Source organism: Dendrobates tinctorius, unplaced genomic scaffold (assembly GCF_039654945.1).
Source record: "Dendrobates tinctorius isolate UK_male_01 unplaced genomic scaffold, ASM3965494v1 ptg000157l, whole genome shotgun sequence".
Lineage (NCBI taxonomy): Eukaryota > Metazoa > Chordata > Amphibia > Anura > Dendrobatidae > Dendrobates > Dendrobates tinctorius.
This window is the reverse complement of record NW_027361824.1, coordinates 15,842,819-15,865,630: the sequence shown is the minus strand read 5'-3', so window position 1 is coordinate 15,865,630 and position 22,812 is coordinate 15,842,819. Positions and strand designations below refer to the sequence as shown.

Genomic DNA, 22,812 nt, shown 5'->3' with positions numbered 1-22,812 from the left:
GTGTTGGGATAGATGCACAGAACCCGCTGCTGACAATCATTAGTCGCTGATGGACACCGGTGAAGACCTGCACCAGAAAACTGGACCTGGTGGATTTCCTGATCTTCTCGTGGGACCACCGGGTGTAGATGAGCAGCTGGAATAACACAGCAGTAATAAACAGCGGCGATTATATTGGGTGAGGCTTGATATATGTGGGGGCTCTGCTGTAATATTGGAGACCCCTCACCTGCACCGTGTCCCCCTGTGCGCTCTGCAGTCACTTCTACAATATGGGATCTACAACGTAGCAACTCGTGGCTGCAATGTCTGTGACATCCCTGTTCCCGCAGGAGCAAATAGTTGTCAGACTTTACTCGCTCGTGTCTCCCGGATGATCGGTCGCTGCACAGAAAATTAAATAAAGTCACCCCTCACAACTAATTCATTTCCACAGGTCTTGATGAAAAATCTACCGTTTCGGGTTTACAGTTCCCATTCAAAATTCTATATCTCCATGGAAACAAATAAACCCAATGTGGCCTGATCCCTACAGTCATGTTCCCTTCTGTCTGACCCAGACATACAATGGGTGTGGTAAGAAAAGGCGGAAGGCAAGTGGAACCGCGGGATCTGACTACACAGAGGCTGGCTGTAGTCTGTTACCATGGAGACACAAATCTAAATGGGAGCTGCAGCCAGTAAACGCTTGGAGTATTTTTGTAAGGAGTAACATAAAAAAAAATGAATAAAAAAAATAAAATACTACGAGGGTAGACTTTTAAAAATTATATATAATAAAGGATCTTGTTCACATCCAATTGCTTAAAATCCATCCTAATCCATTACTTCTCACTGCTAAATTAGTTTCATATATTCCAGGTAAGTAGGCGACCGATTTCCTCCCTCCCCGATAGTAACATTATACATAGAATGTCTAGAACGAATGCAACTGTAACGAAGCAAAAGCTGTGAGTAGTTCAGTACAGATTACCATCCTCTACTCCATCGAGGTCTAAGTGCAAAATTAGACAAACTAAAAAATAAATAAATGTATACTCAAGACAGAAAAAAAAGTAATAAAGACAGCATCATTTCTTTTATGGTGACGGATCTTTAATATTCTGCATCCACAATGGTTTTCCGGGGTTTGGGATGTGATGATGGATTCCGTCTCTAGGAGGAAATCGTAGCAAGTTCTTCTCTTCTCCGGCTCTTGTGCTCAGGTACCGGTGGGGAGGGGGATGTGGATGGGGAGGGTCTGACCTATATACAGATAATATACAATACAAAGCTCCGCGAGCGATCAGGAAACCGTTATTTATAATCTCTGTACAAAAACAGCTGCAAAAAAAACGGCAGTCCACATATATATTATATACACGCACACGCTAAAAACGGAATTAAATAGTCGCACCGCCTCAATGGTTGGTTTTAAAAAGTCTCAAGAAAGTTCAGAGAAGTTTCAGCAGCCGGGAACAAAGCGGAAAAAAAAAAAAAATACAAAAGTTTTTGAAATGTCCGACTGTCGCCTTAATTAGTAACGTCCATTTACTTCCTTGTAGAAATACAAGTTCTGCACCTAAAGCCGATTGTGAATCCAAACATTTCCAACCAATCAGATGAGCCGCAAAATACAGATTCCAGAAGTTTCCCTTCACACTAACAAAGCGAAATTGCGATGATTTTTGTTTTGTTTTTTTTGCTGATTCCAATATGACGCTGTCACCACAAACATCTCTCTGCCTTCATGAATGACAATTCTGCAGCATCTTTCTAGTCCTGGGGACCCTGTTTAACCCTTTCCAGATCTCAAGACCGAGCAATATTTTTAGCTTCCCCCAACCTATTTAAAATTATATGTCTATCCACAACTTATGTAAAAAAAATTTTTATATATATATATATATATATATATATATATACACACACACACACACACACATATACATACACACTTTTTTTTTTTTTTACAGTTGCAGATATTTTGATTTTTTTTTTTATAGAGGATTTCTCTGCCCTTAAGGAAAAACTATTTTTCTTACACTTGCAAAATTTAATTTTAACCAAGAATATATTTTTTAATTGGGTTATATTACAAATTTTGCATTATTGGGAGTTCTGCACCATCTCTGTTCTGATATCTAATCTCTTGTTGCATGATGAGTTAACTGAGAATCTGTCAGTGACCGCCTCCTTCTAGTTTTTCTGAGCTCCTCTCACAGCCGATTTATGACCACATCAACATTTTTAACAAAGGCCAATAGCAAAAATTATTTTAGCCCCAAATACATTCATTTAAATAAAAAAAAAAGTGCCCAAAAGGTGGACAGCCCGCTACTCCATATACCGATACTTGTCTTCAGATCTTTCACTGTTCCTTCCTTCTGGCAGTGCCCTCTCTAGTCTCCACTTTCCATGTGGTCTGTGTGTGTGTGTGACCACTGCAGTCAATCAGTGGTTGGCAGTGATTGGCTGCAGCTATCAAACTTGAAGACCCAGAGGGGGACAGGAGATCAGAGGGGATACAGCCAAAGAAAACATAAGAGTGGTGGAGGATAGGCGGAAGGTAAGCATTTTCTATGTCTTATTTTTTACATCACTGCTGCCATATGTAGGTTTTAAAAGGCAGAAAACGCCTTTATATTATTTGTAAAATTGCATTGTATGGTCTTGCTCTGCCATGAATTTATTTTTATTTTAAGAATTATTGCCTGCTAGGCCAGTTTCATGGGTCAGTTCTTCTGGTACATGTGCCATCTATTATTTAACAGACAAACAAGTTATTCTTTTTTTTCTTTTTGTGTCCGCAAAAAATAAAGACAAGAAAAAAAAAAGAAAAAAAAAAAAAAAAGAATAAGAAAAAAAAGAAAAGGAAAATAAAAAAAGGGGGAAAAAAAAAAAAGGAAAAAGGCATAAAGAGAAAAAAAAAAAAAAAAAGTTTAACCGGTAGAAGCTATAAATGTATTTTTCTTTGTCCAAAAAGAACATAAACAAAAATTGCAAAAAAATTGACAAAAAGCGGGTCCAGCATGCTGAGAAAACAGCCGGACTGCTTTTCATGTACGAGAAAAAATACTGATGCGTGAAAGCGGCCTTAAGCATCACACTCCCCGTAGATACCACTGAACGCAACACCTAACGGGGTTAATTGATCGGTGGCCAATTTACAGCGATATGGGACAATGAGACTCGGCAGCGCAAAGGACCCTTAACTGCGGCGGCTATAAAATCTCTGTACAGCGGTGATAAAAAGGTGAAGACGATCACAATGGATCCTGTTTGATCAGCTGTAATCTATAAAAGAACCCGGATGCAAAAGCCCAATTTCCCTGCAGCGCTCCCTACAGGCAAAAAAAAAAATAAAAAAAATGGAGCATGACACAACTCATCAGTCCACATGATGAACAGCCCAGGGTGGGTAATGGTTACATGGTACAGATACCTGGCGCCCGCTCCTGTCACAAATGGCGGCTAAAAGCAATATTTGTGAATCTGCACGGCCGCCGTCACAATGCAGAAGTCGGCATCATGATTTTCGGACACAGGGCTGTCCAACCTCATGTGACGTCTGGGAGCGAATAAGACGTCTGTTAGGCAGGTTGCACCTTAGCGCTTTTTTGCGCAGCGCATACGTCATGCGCCCCTATGTTTAACATGGGGGGGCGTATGGTCTTGCGTTTGCAGGCGTTCGTATGAGTTTTTGTGCGCATGCGTTTTTTTGTGTGCACCTAGGCGCGCCAGACGCAACCTGTCGCATTTTTGGGTTTGCCGAAAGGCGTCAAAAAACGCATGCGGCATGCTTGCGCATGGAATGCGTCAAAATAACGCATTACAGGCTATGGGAACACAGGCGAATGGACATGCGCTCATCTGCGTTTTAGTGCTCATGCGTTTTTGGCGTAAAAATGTGTAGACACTGGTTATGACCCCTAGAGAACAACAAATGTGCATAAAAACCGCAAAACGACGCGTTTTGGCGCACGATGCGCTGTGCAAAAAAGAGCTAATGTGAAAGTAGCCTAAGGAGAGAAAAAAAACTCAAAAAACGGACATTTCTGATGATGACAGGACTGAGCTGCAGTACCGGCCACAACCCACAGACTGATGTGGAGCTGTTTCTGCAATAAATAAAAAAATAAGCAAGCATAATTTCCTAATACTCAGCCCCTTTTTATTACAGTTGTCCTTTAAGGTGATATTAATAAAGTTTATTGAAGCAACAGGACGTGCTCAAAATTTGCGTTGTGTGAACTGACGCAGTTTGGGTGTCAAATCTCTTATCCGAGAGACTGATGAATATTGGTACGAACGCGGAAACAAATATGGCGGCTCTCATAACTCCGCCTCTTACGGGCGCGGCACTTGAGCGCGTCCTGCATTGACCTCAATAAAACTATTCTAATTCGGATTTGGGCTTCTTTTTTCAGATTCTGCTGGAACATAAAGAAAAATAAGATTTCCAATACGTAACTAGGATATGTTCGCATTACATGAGACCCGAGACGCCATGATGGCTGCGGGCTCGGCCCCTACCACTGGCTCTGATCTGCTCTCAGTTTAGGATTTCTCTAGACGGCCCGTTGCTACAGACTCAGTAATCACTATAAAATATTTCTGCTTTCACCACATTTTTTTTCTTGCACTGTAAAAACCCTCCTCACTAGGCTTCATTGAAAATGAAGGCCTCGTTGCCCATAGCAACCAATCACAGCACAGCTTTCATTTCAAAATCTTCAGTGAAAACAGGAAAGCGGAGCTCTGATTGGTCATTTGGATGAAGATGCCGGGTTCATGTTGGTTGCTATGACCAACACGGTCTACATGTCTGAAGTAATTCAGGCAAACAAGGCCCAAGAAGCTGCACTGTAAATAAGACACGGAAGACAGAACTTGTTCCCTTGATATTCACTCCAAGCCTCCGCATCTATCAGGGGTAACACCCGCGTGGACTGGAGGCAGCCATTATGGATTTTACTCTGATTGGATAAAATATTTCAAAGAAAAATGGTTCCTGTGAAATGTGCGGATCCCGATGCCTTTCCATGATCAGTCGGGGTGGATCTTGGTCAAAAGAGTTTCCTCACTGGCATAAAGAAAAATACTGTGCTCATAGAGAAAGTAGTCCTGCGGCGTGAAACGTGACGGTGTCCTGGTGTCCCCACATAGGTGGCGGCATGTCGCTATGCATGCTCAATATTCCGGGATGGTTTACACTGTGTCCTCTCATCCGTGATGTCGTCATGTATGATCACCGTGTCTTCATCTCCGAGCCGCTGGCTGGTGAAGTTATTCATCTCTAAGAGGCCGCTCGGCTCCACCACCACATTAGAGCTGGAGTGACAGGGGATGGGATACTGCGGGATGGTCTGCAAGGAAAACCATGGACGGAAATGTAACACAGAAGGTACTAGACTCATAGTAAACAAACTACACAGATATCTCTGTACACCGGGGCAGTATTATAGTAGTTATATTCCTGTATATAGGGAGCAGTATTATAGTAGTTATATTCTTGTACATAGGGGCAGTATTATAGTAGTTATATTCTTGTACATAGGAGCAGTATTATAGTAGTTATATTCTTGTATATAGGGGCAGTATTATAGTAGTTATATTCTTGTACATAGGAGCAGTATTATAGTAGTTATATTCTTGTATATAGGGGCAGTATTATAGTACTTATATTCTTGTACATAGGGGGCAGTATTATAGTAGTTATATTCTTGTACATGGGGGCAGTATTATAGTAGTTATATTCTTGTACATAGGAGCAGTATTATAGTAGTTATATTCTTGTACATAGGGGCAGTATTATAGTAGTTATATTCTTGTACATAGGGGGCAGTATTATAGTAGTTATATTCTTGTACATAGGAGGCAGTATTATAGTAGTTATATTCTTGAATATAGGGGCAGTATTATAGTAGTTATATTCTTGTACATAGGAGCAGTATTATAGTAGTTATATTCTTGTACATAGGAGGCAGTATTATAGTAGTTATATTCTTGAATATAGGGGCAGTATTATAGTAGTTATATTCTTGTGCATAGGGGGCAGTATTATAGTAGTTATATTCTTGTACATAGGAGCAGTATTATAGTAGTTATATTCTTGTACATAGGGGCAGTATTATAGTAGTTATATTCTTGTACATAGGGGGCAGTATTATAGTAGTTATATTCTTGCATAAAGGAAGCAGTATTATAGTAGTTATATTCTTGTACATAGGAGCAGTATTATAGTAGTTTTATTCTTGTACATAGGGAGCAGTATTATAGTAGTTATATTCTTGTACATAGGAGCAGTATTATAGTAGTTATATTCTTGTATATAGGGGACAGTATTATAGTAGTTATATTCTTGTACATAGGAGCAGTATTATAGTAGTTATATTCTTGTACATAGGGGCAGTATTATAGTAGTTATATTCTTGTACATAGGGGCAGTATTATAGTAGTTATATTCTTGTACATAGGGGCAGTATTATAGTAGTTATATTCTTGTACATAGGAGCAGTATTATAGTAGTTATATTCTTGTACATAGAGGCAGTATTATAGTAGTTATATTCTTGTACATAGGGGCAGTATTATAGTAGTTATATTCTTGTACATAGGGGCAGTATTATAGTAGTTATATTCTTGTACATAGGAGCAGTATTATAGTAGTTATATTCTTGTACATAGGGGGCAGTATTATAGTAGTTATATTCTTGTACATAGGAGCAGTATTATAGTAGTTATATTCTTGTACATAGAGGCAGTATTATAGTAGTTATATTCTTGTACATAGGGGCAGTATTATAGTAGTTATATTCTTGTACATAGGGAGCAGTATTATAGTAGTTATATTCTTGTACATAGGGGCAGTATTATAGTAGTTACCGTATATTCTTGTACATAGGGGACAGTATTATAGTAGTTATATTCTTGTACATAGGAGCAGTATTATAGTAGTTATATTCTTGTACATAGGGGGGCAATATTATAGTAGTTATATTCTTGTACATAGGGAGCAGTATTATAGTAGTTACCGTATATTCTTGTACATAGGGGACAGTATTATAGTAGTTATATTCTTGTACATAGGGGCAGTATTATAGTAGTTATATTCTTGTACATAGGGGCAGTATTATAGTAGTTACCATATATTCTTGTACATAGGGGGTCAATATTATAGTAGTTATATTCTTGTACATAGAGGCAGTATTCTAGTAGTTACATTCCGATACATAGGGGGCAGTATTATAGTAGTTATATTCCTGTACATAGGGGGCAGTATTATAGTAGTTATATTCCTGTACATAGGGGGAAGTATTATAGTAGTTATATTCTTGTACATAGGGGCACTATTATAGTCGTTATATTCTTGTACATAGGGAGCAGTATTATAGTAGTTATATTCTTGTACATAGAGAGCAGTATTATAGTAGTTATATTCTTGTACATAGAGGCAGTATTATAGTAGTTATATTCTTGTACATGGGGGCAGTATTATAGTAGTTATATTCTTGTACATAGGGAGCAGTATTATAGTAGCTATATTCCTGTATATAGGGAGCAGTATTAAAGTAGTTATATTCTTGTACATAGGGAGCAGTATTATAGTAGTTACCATATATTCTTGTACATAGGGGGGCAATATTATAGTAGTTATATTCTTGTACATAGGGGCAGTATTATAGTAGTTACCATATATTCTTGTACATAGGGGGTCAATATTATAGTAGTTATATTCTTGTACATAGGAGCAGTATTATAGTAGTTATATTCTTGTACATAGGGGCAGTATTATAGTAGTTATATTCTTGTACATAGGAGCAGTATTAGTAGTTATATTCTTATACATAGGAGCAGCATTATAGTAGTTATATTCCGATACATAGGGGGCAGTATTATAGTAGTTATATTCCTGTACATAGGGGGCAGTATTATAGTAGTTATATTCCTGTACATAGGGGGCAGTATTATAGTAGTTATATTCTTGTACATAGGGGGCAGTATTATAGTAGTTATATTCTTGTACATAGGAGCAGTATTATAGTAGTTATATTCTTGTACATAGGAGCAGTATTATAGTAGTTACATTCTTGTACAAAGGAGCAGTATTATAGTAGTTATATTCTTGTACATAGGAGCAGTATTATAGTAGTTATATTCTTGTACATAGGAGCAGTATTATAGTAGTTACATTCTTGTACAAAGGAGCAGTATTATAGTAGTTATATTCTTGTACATAGAGGGCAGTATTATAGTAGTTATATTCTTGTACATAGGGGCAGTATTATAGTAGCTATATTCTTGTACATAGAGGGCAGTATTATAGTAGTTATATTCTTGTACATAGGAGCAGTATTATAGTAGTTATATTCTTGTACATAGCGGCAGTATTATAGTAGTTATATTCTTGTTCATAGGGGCAGTATTACAGTAGTTATATTCTTGTACATAGGGGCAGTATTTTAGTAGTTATATTCTTGTACATAGGAGCAGTATTATAGTAGTTATATTCTTGTACATAGGGAGCAGTATTATAGTAGTTATATTCTTGTACATAGGGGCAGTATTATAGTAGTTATTCTTGTACATAGGGGGCAGTATTATAGTAGTTATATTCTTGTACATAGGGGGCAGTATTATAGTAGTTATATTCCTGTACATAGGGGCAGTATAGTAGTTATAGTTATGTTTACCTGTATGATGATTTCAGAAGGCATTTCTTCCACTCTCTTTGTGGGCTGTGGGACATTCTGGATCTGTATAATCTGACTGGCAACTGGAACATCTACCTTTCTTGTAAGCGGAGGTGGCGGTGGCAATGGTACTGGTAGAGCAGTGGAAGATGTTGCGGTAATGATGGGAGCTGGGAAGCATTTAGGAAGTGGTGGTACGGTTGAAGTCACTGAACTTGGTATACATAGCCTCTGCACCTGAGGGGGTATGGCCGCTTCTGTCAACACTGGCATAGGTTTAATAAGAGGAGTTACTTTAATTGGGGGATCCACAATCATGGGTTCAATGTTCGGATCTATGTCAGCTTCCATCATGGACATTTTTAATATATCCGCAACAGCCTTGTCTGTCACTGACATGCTGGGGACGATATTGGTCAAAGCAGGAGTGAGTTTCGGCAGACATTCACTTAATGTTGCTTTTGAAACAATGGGCGGCTGATGGCCCTCAAATGTGATCTTCGTAACCGCTGAACCCGACGTTACAAGGGGCTGCGACAAAGAAGAAGAGGAAAAAAAACAAGTGTAAGTGATGTAGCATGAGGAAAAAAAAGCACACAAGCCCTATATAACTCATGCTATACTTGAGTAGAATAGTGAGTGCAGCTCTGAAGTATAATACAGGATCAATACAGGATCAGTAACGTATGTACACAGTGACTGCACCAGCAGAATAGTGAGTGCCGCTCTGGGGTATAATACAGGATCAGCACAGGATCAGTAAAGTGTGTACAGAGTGACTGCACCAGCAGAATAGTGAGTGCAGCTCTGGAGTATAATACAGGATGTAACTCGGGATCAGTAATGTAATGTATGTACACAGTGACTGCACCAGCAGAATAGTGAGTGCAGCTCTGGAGTATAATACAGGATGTAACTCGGGATCAGTAATGTAATGTATGTACACAGAGACTGCACCAGCAGAATAGTGAGAGCAGCTCTGGAGTGTAATACAGGAGGTAACTCAGGATCAGTAATGTAATATATGTACACTGTGACTGCACCAGCAGAATAGTGAGTGCAGCTCTGGAATATAATACAGGATGTAACTAAGGATCAGTAATGTAATGTATGTACACTGTGACTGCACCAGCAGAATAGTGAGTGCAGCTCTGGAATATAATACAGGATGTAACTCAGGATCAGTAATGTAATGTATGTACACTGTGACTGCACCAGCAGAATAGTGAGTGAAGCTCAGGGGTATAATACAGGATGTAAGTCAGGATCAGTATTGTAATGTATGTACACAGTGGCTGCACCAACAGAATAGTGAGTGCAGCTCTGGAGTATAATACAGGATGTAACTCAGGATCAGTAATGTATGTACACAGTGACTGCACCAGCAGAATAGTGAGTGCAGCTCTGGAGTATAACACAGGATGTAACTCAGGATCAGTAAAGTAATGTATGTACACTGTGACTGCACCAGCAGAATAGTGAGTGCCGCTCTGGGGTATAATACAGGATGTAAGTCAGGATCAGTAATGTAATGTATGTACACAGTGGCTGCACCAGCAGAATAGTGAGTGCAGCTCTGGAGTATAATACAGGATGTAACTCAGGATCAGTAATGTATGTACACAGTGACTGCACCAGCAGAATAGTGAGTGCAGCTCTGGGGTATAATACAGGATGTAACTCAGGATCAGGAATGTAATGTATGTACACAGTGACTGCACCAGCAGAATAATGAGTGCAGCTCTGGAGTATAATACAGGATGTAACTCAGGATCTGTAATGTAATGTATGTACACAGTGACTGCACCAGCAGAATAGTGAGTGCAGCTCTGGGGTATAATACAGGATCAGTACAGGATCAGTAATGTAATGTATGTACACAGTAACTCCACCAGCAGAACAGAGAGTGTCGTTCTGGAGTAAGATGAAGCATATTTCCCAAGCATTTACTGAATCTATTTAAAACTGTATAAAAGATACATGTAAATATCAGCGGTCACTTAACACTAGAATTGAGCCCACCCTTTCCGGCATGCTTACCTGGCTGATGGTCTGCTTCTCAGAGATTGGGATGTGTATTGGGGTCTGGGAGAGCTGGGACTGCATGTAGATCTTCTGCTGACTCGGTACCTGCTGCAGTTTGGGTAGCTGCTGGGTTGTTTTCACGGCCAGCACCTGCACCACTGTCTGTTGCGGCTGAGACATTAGTGACGGGATGTGGCGCTCTTTCACCAGCATGTGGCGCTGTGTGTGCTGCTGGAGGTTCTCTTGCTGCAGGGGAGTGATTTTCTGCTGTCTGATTGACAGCTGGGCCGTCTGCTGAATCTTGTGCTGGATCTGCTCCGGCTGGAGCTGGATGATCTGCTTCTGTTTGGTCTGCAGGGACTGGACCGTCTTCACTTGGAGGTGCGCCCCCTCCTGGTGCAGGTGGATCTGTTTCTGCTGCCTTTGAGCCAAAGCAGATCTGTAAAAAAGACCAGTCTGGGGGTCCAACGTGTCCATTTCTTCCACTTCGCCCTCTTCCGTCACGGTCTCCTCTGTTCTCTTGAACGCAGTGTGGCTGCTCAACGCCTGCAAGTTTATCATCAAAAGGGGTCAAAATGCCTGTGCGAGTAGCTGTATGGGGGTGTAAGCCCCCCATACAGCCCGGGCTACCATGCACATACGCCAAGGTAATGGCGGGCCAAGCTCTGGTGAACATACCTGATGCATTAGGTGAGTAATCGCCCCGCTGGAGGACATGGGGAGCGACTTTACCACCACGGATGTCTGTGCCGCGCTCTGAGACTGGGAGACGTGCTGCAGCAGAGCGCGAGAGGACTGCGATGTCTGCAGCTGGTGGTGCTGCTGCGACGGGTGGCTGACCTGGAGGAGAGAAGTGAGGGGGACGTCGCCAGAACCCACGGTGGTGGAAGATGCCACGGGCCTCGCTTTACCTGTAGAGACAGAAAAAAAACTAAATAAAATGGCAACCCTTCTTGATAGAACCAGACTTTTACGTACGAGGTGATACCAAATAAGTTTGTTTCGTTTGCTACTTCTATAATTTCATTAAAAAAAAATTTTTACTTAATGAAATAATATGTAATTATAAAATAAAGTTATAAAAAATATATACTGCTCAAAAAAAATAAACAAATAAAAGGAACACATTACAGGCTGACCCAACTTTTAGTGTTCCCTTTATTGTTTTCAGCTGTATATACACAGTGGGTACGGAAAGTATTCAGACCCCTTTAAATTTTTCACTCTTGGTTATATTGCAGCCATTTGGTAAATTTAAAAAAAAAAGTTCATTTTTTTTCTCATCAATGTACACTCTGCCCCCCATCTTGACTGAAAAAAAAAAAAAAAACAGAAATGTAAAAATTTTGCAAATTTATTGAAAAATAAAAACTGAAATATCACATGGTGATAAGTATTCAGACCAGCGTCCAACTGGTCTGTAGGAGCCAGAACTGTTAAGGCTGCGTTGACACGTTGCGTCTTTTTCGCGTTTTCTAACGCGCGATTTTGCCGCAAAAACGCAAAAAACAGCATCCCATGCCTTCCTATGGGATTCCGCAATGCTGTGCTAATGCTGCGGATTTTCCCGCAGGGGAATCGCATCGAGGAAAAATACGCAGCAGGCTCATTAATTTGCGGAATCGCGGCGATCCCGCACCCATAGGAATGCATTGTTCTGCTTACTTTCCGCAAGTGGCTGTGCACACCATACAAAAAGTAAGCAGAACATTTACGGATGGTACCCACGGTCCGGAGGAGAGGAGACTGTCCTCCGGGTACCATATCCCTGTAAAAAATAGAATTAAAATAAAAAAATCGTCATATTCTCACCTTCCGACGTCCCTCGCAGCGTCACCAGGCTTTAGTGATGCTCCGGCTGGTCCCGTTCCCGTGGGACGTCGGAAGGTGAGAAAAATACGATTTTTTATTTTTTAATTATTTTTAACATTAGATCTTTTTACTACTGATGCCGCATAGGCGGCCTCAATAGTAAAAAGGTGGTCACACTCGTCAAACACTATGAGTGTGACCTACCTGTCAATCAGTTTTCCAAGCGATGCTACAGATCGCTAGTTTTTCCGCGGGAAATTCGCGGGAATTTAAAATGCGGTTTTCCCACGGAATGGAATTGCTGAATTCCCGAGGTCACTTCCGCAGGAATTCCGCAACGTGTGCACATAGCCTAATGGTTGGTGGGAGATCAAATACTTATTTCCTTCACTGTACACTCACTGGCCACTTTATTAGGTACACCATGCTAGTAAGGGGTTGGACCCCCTTTTGCCTTCAGAACTGCCTCAATTCTTCGTGGCAGAGATTCAACAAGGTGCTGGAAGCATTCCTCAGAGATTTTGGACCATATTGACATGATGGCATCACACAGTTGGCGCAGATTTGTCGGCTGCACATCCCTGATGCGAATCTCCCGTTCCACCACATCCCAAAGATGCTCTATTGGATTGAGATCTGGTGACTGAGGAGGCCATTTGAGTACAGTAAACTCATTGTCATGTTCAAGAAACCAATCTGAGATGATTCGAGCTTTATGACATGGCGCATTATCCTGCTGAAAGTAGCCATCAGATGTTGGGTACATTGTGGTCATAAAGGGATGGACATGGTCAGCAACAATACTCAGGTAGGCTGTGGCGTTGCAACGATGCTCAATTGGTACCAAGGGGCCCAAAGAGTGCCCAGAAAAAATTCCCCACACCATGACACCACCACCACCAGCCTGAACCGTTGATACAAGGCAGGATGGATCCATGCTTTCATGTTGTTTACGCCAAATTCTGACCCTACCATCCGAATGTCGCAGCAGAAATCGAGACTCATCAGACCAGGCAACGTTTTTCCAATCTTCTACTGTCCAATTTCGATGAGCTTGTGCAAATTGTAGCCTCAGTTTCCTGTTCTTAGCTGAGAGGAGTGGTACCCAGTGTGGTCTTCTGCTGCTGTAGCCCATCTGCCTCAAAGTTCGACGCACTGTGCGTTCAGAGATGCTCTTCTGCCTACCTTGGTTGTAACGGGTGGCAATTTGAGTCACTGTTGCCTTTCTATCAGCTCGAACCAGTCTGCCCATTCTCCTCTGACCTCTGGCATCAACAAGGCATTTCCGGCCACAGAACTGCCGCTCACTGGATTTTTTTTCTTTTTCGGACCATTCTCTGTAAACCCTAGAGATGGTTGTGCGTGAAAATCCCAGTAGATCAGCAGTTTCTGAAATTCTCAGACCAGCCCTTCTGGCACCAACAATCATGCCACGTTCAAAGGCACTCAAATCACCTTTCTTCCCCATACTGATGCTCGGTTTGAACTGCAGGAGATTGTCTTGACCATGTCTACATGCCTAAATGCACTGAGTTGCCGCCATGTGATTGGCTGATTAGAAATTAAGTCTTAACACACAGTTGGACAGGTGTACCTAATAAAGTGGCCAGTGAGTGTATATTACATATAGTAAGAATATAGACTTAATCTTAACCTCCTTTAGGGAACGTGAATACGTCATTATCTGATCGCCGATAATACTGTCAGTAATACCAGAGTATTGCAATATAAGCTCTCATAATAAACCCAGCACGTGGCAGAGCTCCACAGGAGGACCAAGATGGCAGTGAAGATGCCTCCGAGCAACGACAACCACGCCATTTAAGCACCCCTGTCTTTGTCAGCTGCATTTCTATCGTTCACAGCAGCGTTCGGAGCTCTGCACCAGCCGCCAGGGTCTAGCACATAGAGAGGGCAGCGTGGGTCCTCTCCACACACGGGTACCTAGAAATCACGGACGTTTACAACAATTTGCATTTAGAAGTTAGAGCAGTTCTGCACTTTGGACAATCAATACTTGTTAGAAGGGTCACCTACACAAAGGTCAATCACAAAGTATCACCCTAGTGTGACCTCCCGCAATCAGCGGTGGTTGGTAGGGAAACCTGGTATTAAGTCTTCCTTTTCCACACAGCGCCTCTGCAGGAGAAATGAAGCATTACACGGTATCCATTCAGATTAATAGGCAGTGTACGGAACATAAGGCTGCTCCGAAAAACATGCTTTATGATCGCTCTACACTCAGAATCCCCCTCCTATTCATTAACTCCTGTCATAGGATAAATGAATTTGAATTTTAGAAACCAGATAAAGCACAAATTCTGAAAGAACCATAAATCACTGTCTATTCCAATAAATAAGAGAAATAAAAAACACATTTCCCACTGACTAATTTCACTGAGTTATAAATCTAGAAATGGGGAAAGTGCAACCACAGGAATGAGCCAAGTCTGAAGTCACAGCACCACAGTCACGGGATGTGGGCAGGTTATATGGGAAGACGGCAACATAACCCAGCCAAGACTTCACAGCTACCCAGAAGGGTGCAATCACCGGGTACAGACATTACTCATCCTAGGCTGTGTGCGCATGTTGCGGATTTGCTTGTGGAAATTTCTGCGCAGTTTCTGCCTCTCTTGGCAGAAAACGCAGTTGAAATCCCACGAGGTTTTGATGCGGATTTTCAAGTGGATTTGTATGCGTTTTGGAAGCTAAATAAAGATATATTTAAAAAAAAAAAGAAAGAATTGTGATGTAATTTCCTTGTTCAACCTCTTCCTTTTCATTCTCCATTGAAGACCATAATATCATTACATACCATGTTCAAATATATATTATATATATATATATATATACACGAGAATATATAATAAAATGGTATATAAAGAGTTAAAGATAGACACCCACACAATATGTTAATTTTTAAAGTAAATAAAAACAAAATAAAAAATTGCGTGGGCTCCTGTGTATTTTTCATAACCAGCAGAGGGAAAGTCGATGGCTGGGGACTGATGTTAATATTCTGGGAAGGAGCTAATAGCCATAAAGGTTTGCAGGCTATTAATATCAGCCCACAGATGTTTGCTTAGCCTTTACTGGCTAGTTTACAGGTGAACCCCAGAAAAAAATAAAATGACATTGGGTCCCCCTATAAAATTGAATCAGCAAAGACTAGGCAGACAGCTGCGGGCTGATATTAATAGCCTCCGAAGAGGTCATGGATATTGGCACCCCCCAGGCTAAAAACATTAGCTCTCAGCCGCCCCAGAAATGGCACATCTTATAGATGGGCGAATTCTGGCATTTAGCCTCGCTCTTCTCACTTGCCCTGTAGCGGTGGCAAGTGTGGTAATATTTGTAGAGTTGACAATACCAAGGTGACAACAAGCCCACGGCTTAGTAACGGAGAGACGTCTGTAAGACACCTATCCATTACTAATTATATAGTTTTAAGGTAAATAAAGACACAGCCAGAATAAAGTCTTTTATTAGAAATAATCACACAAGCTCCCTTTATTGAATCTTAATTAATCATACTTACTGAACGCCTAATCCTCAACGCCCTCGTCTCCTGCAACAAAAATAAACCATACAATACTCCCTATCCACCGTAGTCCATTTACAGAGTGTCCCACGGCGATCTCACGTGTAGAACAGTCACATGGGGAGATGTGACTGCTCTACCCGGCAACTGGTGATACACTGACAGGAAGTAATTGCTTCCACAGCGCTGCTGCCGTCAGAGTTCTCCGGAGTTCATGAGCTCCTGTGCTCTCATTTAAAGTACTACTGCTGTGTGAGAACTTTCCCACGCAGCAGTGCCAAAAGTGAGAGCACCGGGGCTGATCAGCTGATGTACTCTGAATTCTCACGGCGGCTCAGTGATTACCTCCTGTCAGTGTATCACTGGCGGCCGGGTGACATCAACGTGGGACACTCGGTATAAATGGACTATGTTGTTTTATTATTTTTGATTGCTTGGAGGAGACGCAGGCGTCGGGGATTAGGTGTTTGGCGAGTTTGTATATCTTATGTGATTATGGCAATGTTTTTTTTTTTTTTACAATTGAACTCAGGCGCCGGATGATGAGACGACTCTCCCATCATCGGCTCATGCTGTCACTGTTATTTGCGACAGCAGACATAGCCGGATGGGAGTAGTAGTCCCATCATATGACGCCTAAGTACAATCACTATGTCACTATCGTAGCATGGGTACACACGCATACAGACATCCGCAGACAGACACACGCACACTCTCTGCCCACACTCTTCCTCTTTCTGACATCATTTCCTTTTCTGCAACGTTTTTGGCAGCAAATCCGCAAACCTTTTGACACCTGTGGTTTTGCTGCGGATTTGACTGACTGCTGGTGCAGTCACTGTGTACATACATTACATTACTGATCCTGAGTTACCTCCTGTATTATACTCCAGAGCTGCACTCACTATTCTGCTGGTGCAGTCACTGTGTACATACATTACATTACTGATCCTGAGTTACCTCCTGTATTATACTCCAGAGCTGCACTCACTATTCTGCTGGTGCAGTCACTGTGTACATACATTACTGATCCTGAGTTACATCCTGTATTATACTCCAGAGCTGCACTCACTATTCTGCTGGTGCAGTCACTATGTACATACAGTTATGGCCAAAAGTATTGACACCCCTGCAATTCTGTCAGATAATACTCAGTTTCTTCCTGAAAATGATTGCAAACACAAATTCTTTGGTATTATTATCTTCATTTAATTTGTCTTAAATGAAAAAACACAAAAAGAATTGTCCTAAAGCCAAATTGGATATAATTCCACACCAAACATAAAAAAAGAGGGTGGACAAAAGTATTGGCACTGTTTAAAAAATCACGTGATGCTTCTCTAATTTGTGTAATTAACAGCACCTGTAACTTACCTGTGGCACCTAACAGGTGTTGGCAATAACTAAATCACACTTGCAGCCAGTTGACATGGATTAAAGTTGACTCAACCTCTGTCCTGTGTCCTTGTGTGGACCACATTGAGCATGGAGAAAAGAAATGAGACCAAAGAACTGTCTGAGGACTTGAGAAACCAAATTGTGAGGAAGCATGAGCAATCTCAAGGCTACAAGTCCATCTCCAAAGACCTGAATGTTCCTGGGTCTACCGTGTGCAGTGTCATCAAGAAGTGTAAAGCCCATGGCACTGTGGCTAACCTCCCTAGATGTGGACAGAAAAGAAAAATTGACAAGAGATTTCAACGCAAGATTGTGCGGATGTTGGATAAAGAACCTCGACGGCAAATCAGCAAAAAGAGAAAAAATATAAAACATAACTTTTAATGTTGTGTAAAAGCTACCAAACGATAAAGTGCAATTAAAATAAACCACTAAATCGATTGCCACAGACTATACGATAGAGTGTCTGTCTATGTTAGCACCACAGATCACCCAAGGTACATACATGTGGCTAATTCCATGTCCAAAAAGTAACATACCTGGACAGACCAATACAAGACAATGTAAATAACAACTGTAGTCTTGTCACAAATGGTTATTTAAGGGGAGGCATATGTAGCCCCTATCATATTTAGCTAAAATAAATAACTCATTCATGTATAAAGGAGGGGCATCAAAATATCAGAACAGTGGTCCAAAAAAAGTGCTCAATAAAGGAAGGATCTCACCCAAATGTCTGAAAGATGCCAATAATCAGATGTCCATCGGAGTTGAGACGAGTCAGGAAGAGGGAATAACCCTAATCAAACCCTGTAAGGGCTAACAAACCTGACACCCATAGCTCCCGCCCTAACAAGGGCAGTCCACATCTGACCCTCACAAAAATAGCCCTGCAATGTCCCTATTTGTTATCAAATTACTTCGATTCTGCCTTACTAGGAATTTTTTCATATTTGACCGGAAGATCTACCACCAGCTCAGGGGCACCGCCATGGGGAGCCCGTGTGCCCCGGCGTATGCAAACTTGTTCCTGGGCTGGTGGGAGGAGACTATTATCTTTAGGAGCGGCATTGAGGCCATGGGTTGCATTGAACTATGGGTTCGATATATAGACGATATCCTGATATTATGGAGGGGCTCCACCGACAGTTTTCTGGAATTTGTCAGTTTATTGAACCACAATGATTGCGGTCTTTTCTTTACCTCAGTGTTTGATTCGTGTTCTTTATCTTTTCTTGACATCTTGATTGAGAGGGGCAATGATGGTATTATCTCGACACGTACTTATAGGAAACCCACTGCTACAAATGCTCTCTTGAAGTGGGACAGTAGTCATCCGGTGCATCTTAAACGTGGTGTACCGAAAGGTCAATATCTAAGAATTCGCAGAAACTGTTCCACAGAAGAATCTTTTGAGAGGCAGGCGAAGGAGCTGAGAGATAGATTTCTGGATAGGGGTTACCCACTTGAGGTTTTGAAACGAGCATATAAAAATGCGAAGGGTAGAAATAGATTAGAACTCCTGAAATCTAGACCACTGACTTAGAATAAAAGTGAAATGAGACTAATTACTACTTTTGACAACGGGTCCGAGGAAGTACGGGCCATCCTTGCTAAGCATTGGCCTATCTTGCTGATGGATAAAGATATTGGAAGAGAACTGTCTACACGACCTTTAATTACATATAGAAAAGGCCGCTCATTGAAAGACCGTCTGGTCAACAGTCATTTCTCCAGACCCACTAATACTACCTGGCTGTCTACGAATGTTAAAGGCTGTTATAGATGTGGTCATTGTGTTGTTTGTCCTCACATTGCTATTGGCAGTGACTTTGTTGGTAATGTCACAGGACAGCAATTTGAAATCAGAGAATTTATTAACTGTAGCAGCAAAGGAGTTATATATAAAGCCACCTGTTTGTGTGGTAAGGAATATGTGGGTAAAACTATCAGGGAGTTTAAACGTAGGGTGGGGGAACATATTGGGGACATTACCCATAAAAGAGATACCCCCATTTCGCGTCACATTCATCAGTGCCAGGGTGGAAACATTAACTCTATTCAGTTTTTGGGTATCGAAAGAGTTAAAAAACAACCTAGAGGCGGTAATTGGGATCGTATTGTGTTACAAAAGGAGACAAAATGGATTTTTTGCCTAGACACCATGACCCCAAGGGGGCTTAATGATCAACTTAATTATAGCTGCTATATCTAGGATGTATACATATACGTGTGGATTGTGTGATTTTATCTTCTTTGTATATACTGTGAAATACCCTTTAAATCTTTGTTTGGCTACTGAAATATTCTATGTTTGAAGGTTTAATCCTCCCACTTCAAATCGCTTTACCCTTTATTCTGCCGCACTGTTATTTGTTTAGCAGGTTTGCGCATAATAGAATCATAGAATCGTAGAGTTGGAAGGGACCTCCTGGGCCATCTGGTCCAACCCCCTGCTCAAAGCAGGATTCGCTAAATCATCCCAGTCAGATGTCTGTCCAGCCTCTGTTTGAAGACTTCCATTGAAGGAGAACTCACCACTTCTCGTGGCAGCCTGTTCCACTCATTGATCACTCTGTCAAAAAGTTTTTTCTAATATCTAATCTGTGTCTCCTCCCATTCAGTTTCATCCCATTGCTTCTAGTCTTTCCTTGTGCAAATGAGAATAAAGTTGATCCTTCTACAATGTGACAGCCCTTTAGATATTTGTAGACAGCTATTAAGTCTCCTCTCAGTCTTCTCTTTTGCAAACTAAACATTCCCAAATCCTGCAACCTTTCCTCATAAGACAGGGTTTGCAGACCGGTCACCATTCTGGTCGCTCTTTTCTGAACTTGCTCCAGTTTGTTGATGTCTTTTTTAAAATGTGGTGCCCAAAACTGGACACAATATTCCAGATGAGGTCTGACCAAAGAGGAGTAGAGGGAAATAATGACTTCACGTGATCTAGACTGTATGCTTCTGTTAATACATCCTAGAACTGCATTTGCCTTTTTTGCTGCTGCATCACACTGTTGACTCATATTCAGTCTGTGATCTATTAGTATACCCAAGTCTTTTTCACATGTGCTGTCACTCTACGATCCTATTCACATTAAATATGATGGATATATTCTATGTCCATCTTATTGCGCATGACCAGAGGTCCGGCGGCCATCTTAGTTCCGGGCATAATGAGTGGACCGGAAGGATGATGGCGTAATATGTAGTTCATGGAACTGCACATGACCGGAAGTCCCCGCGGCCATTTTGGTCTCGGGTGTAGTGTGTAGACCGGAAGTGTGGCAGCTGGGACTACGGCGTCCATGATGTTGTGCACCATGAGTGAAGTAGGTGCCCATGTGATTGCGCATGACCGGAATTCCCCGCGGCCATTTTGGTTTTGGGTATAGCGTGCAAACCGGAAGTATGGCAGCTGGGACCGCGGCGTCTGTGATGGTATACACGCCATGAGTGGAACAGATATGGCAGTCGTGGCGTCTAATATCAGCTACCACAGGTGGCGTTTTGAGGTTGAGTGATTTTCGGGTGGGTGTGTTTTATCCTGATTAACAGGCTATATTTAGCCCATTGTTACAAGCTGTCTCACTCCACTGTCACCTAGGAGGGAGCCTAGTTACTATGTCTTAAGTCCAGCATTTGCAGTTAGATCCCCTGAAGAGTCAGTAAATGACGAAACGCGTTGGGATGCATAGGGACATTGCAGGGCTATCTTTGTGAGGGTCAGATGTGGACTGCCCTTGTTAGGGCGGGAGCTATGGGTGTCAGGTTTGTTAGCCCTTACAGGGTTTGATTAGGGTTATTCCCTCTTCCTGACTCGTCTCCACTCCGTTGGACATCTGATTATTGGCATCTTTCAGACATTTGGGTGAGATCCTTCCTTTATTGAGCACTTTTTTTGGACCACTGTTCTGATATTTTGATGCCCCTCCTTTATACATGAATGAGTTATTTGTTTTAGCTAAATATGATAGGGGCTACATATGCCTCCCCTTAAATAACCATTTGTGACAAGACTACAGTTGTTATTTACATTGTCTTGTATTGGTCTGTCCAGGTATGTTACTTTTTGGACATGGAATTAGCCACATGTATGTACCTTGGGTGATCTGTGGTGCCAACATAGACAGACACTCTATCGTATAGTCTGTGGCAATCGATTTAGTGGTTTATTTTAATTGCACTTTATCGTTTGGTAGCTTTTACACAACATTAAAAGTTATGTTTTATATTTTTTCTCTTTTTGCTGATTTGCCATTTATGTTATGAGAGATTGTGGATTTGTATTCCACTAGATGCTGTTTTTTCTCTTAATAAAGAACCTCGACTAACATCCAAACAAGTTCAAGCTGCCCTGCAGTCCGAGGGTACAACAGTGTCAACCCGTACTATCCGTCGGCGTCTGAATGAAAAGGGACTGTATGGTAGGAGACCCAGGAAGACCCCACTTCTTACCCCGAGACATAAAAAAGCCAGGCTGGAGTTTGCCAAAACTTACCTGAAAAAGCCTAAAACGTTTTGGAAGAATGTTCTCTGGTCAGATGAGACAAAAGTAGAGCTTTTTGGGCAAAGGCATCAACATAGAGTTTACAGGAGAAAAAAAGAGGCATTCAAAGAAAAGAACATGGTCCCTACAGTCAAACATGGCGGAGGTTCCCTGATGTTTTGGGGTTGCTTTGCTGCCTCTGGCAGTGGACTGCTTGACTGTGTGCATGGCATTATGAAGTCTGAAGACTACCAACAAATTTTGCAGCATAATGTAGGGCCCAGTGTGAGAAAGCTGGGTCTCCCTCAGAGGTCATGGGTCTTCCAGCAGGACAATGACCCAAAACACACTTCAAAAAGCACTAGAAAATGGTTTGAGAGAAAGCACTGGAGACTTCTAAGGTGGCCAGCAATGAGTCCAGACCTGAATCCCATAGAACACCTGTGGAGAGATCTAAAAATGGCAGTTTGGAGAAGGCACCCTTCTAATATCAGAGACCTGGAGCAGTTTGCCAAAGAAGAATGGTCTAAAATTCCAGCAGAGCATTGTAAGAAACTCATTGATGGTTACCGGAAGCGGTTGGTCAACCAAGTATTAGGCTGAGGGTGCCAATACTTTTGTCTGGCCCATTTTTGGAGTTGTGTGTGAAATGATCAATGTTTTGCTTTTTGCTTCATTCTCTTTTGTGTTTTTTCATTTAAGACAAATTAAATGAAGATAATAATACCAAAGAATTTGTGTTTGCAGTCATTTTCAGGAAGAAACTGAGTATTATCTGACAGAATTGCAGGGGTGTCAATACTTTTGGCCACAATTGTACATTACATTACTGATCCTGAGTTACATCCTGTATTATACTCCAGAGCTGCACTC

General features: G+C 41.5%; 1 protein-coding gene across 3 annotated transcripts in view; it reads right to left on the bottom strand.

The window, feature by feature from the left end:
• Nucleotides 1–1,073: 1,073 nt before the first annotated feature.
• Nucleotides 1,074–22,812, bottom strand: part of EMSY (EMSY transcriptional repressor, BRCA2 interacting) — a 41,441-nt gene continuing 19,702 nt past the window's right edge. For all 3 annotated transcript variants that reach the window (XM_073548613.1, XM_073548615.1, XM_073548614.1), the window contains 4 exons: nt 11,378–11,610; nt 10,715–11,245; nt 8,675–9,205; nt 1,074–5,348 (listed from right to left, as the gene is read on the bottom strand). In XM_073548613.1, the coding sequence (XP_073404714.1) occupies nt 5,163–5,348; nt 8,675–9,205; nt 10,715–11,245; nt 11,378–11,610 (1,481 nt within the window). In that variant the 3' untranslated portion in view covers nt 1,074–5,162. The remainder of the gene's footprint in view (nt 5,349–8,674; nt 9,206–10,714; nt 11,246–11,377; nt 11,611–22,812) is intronic.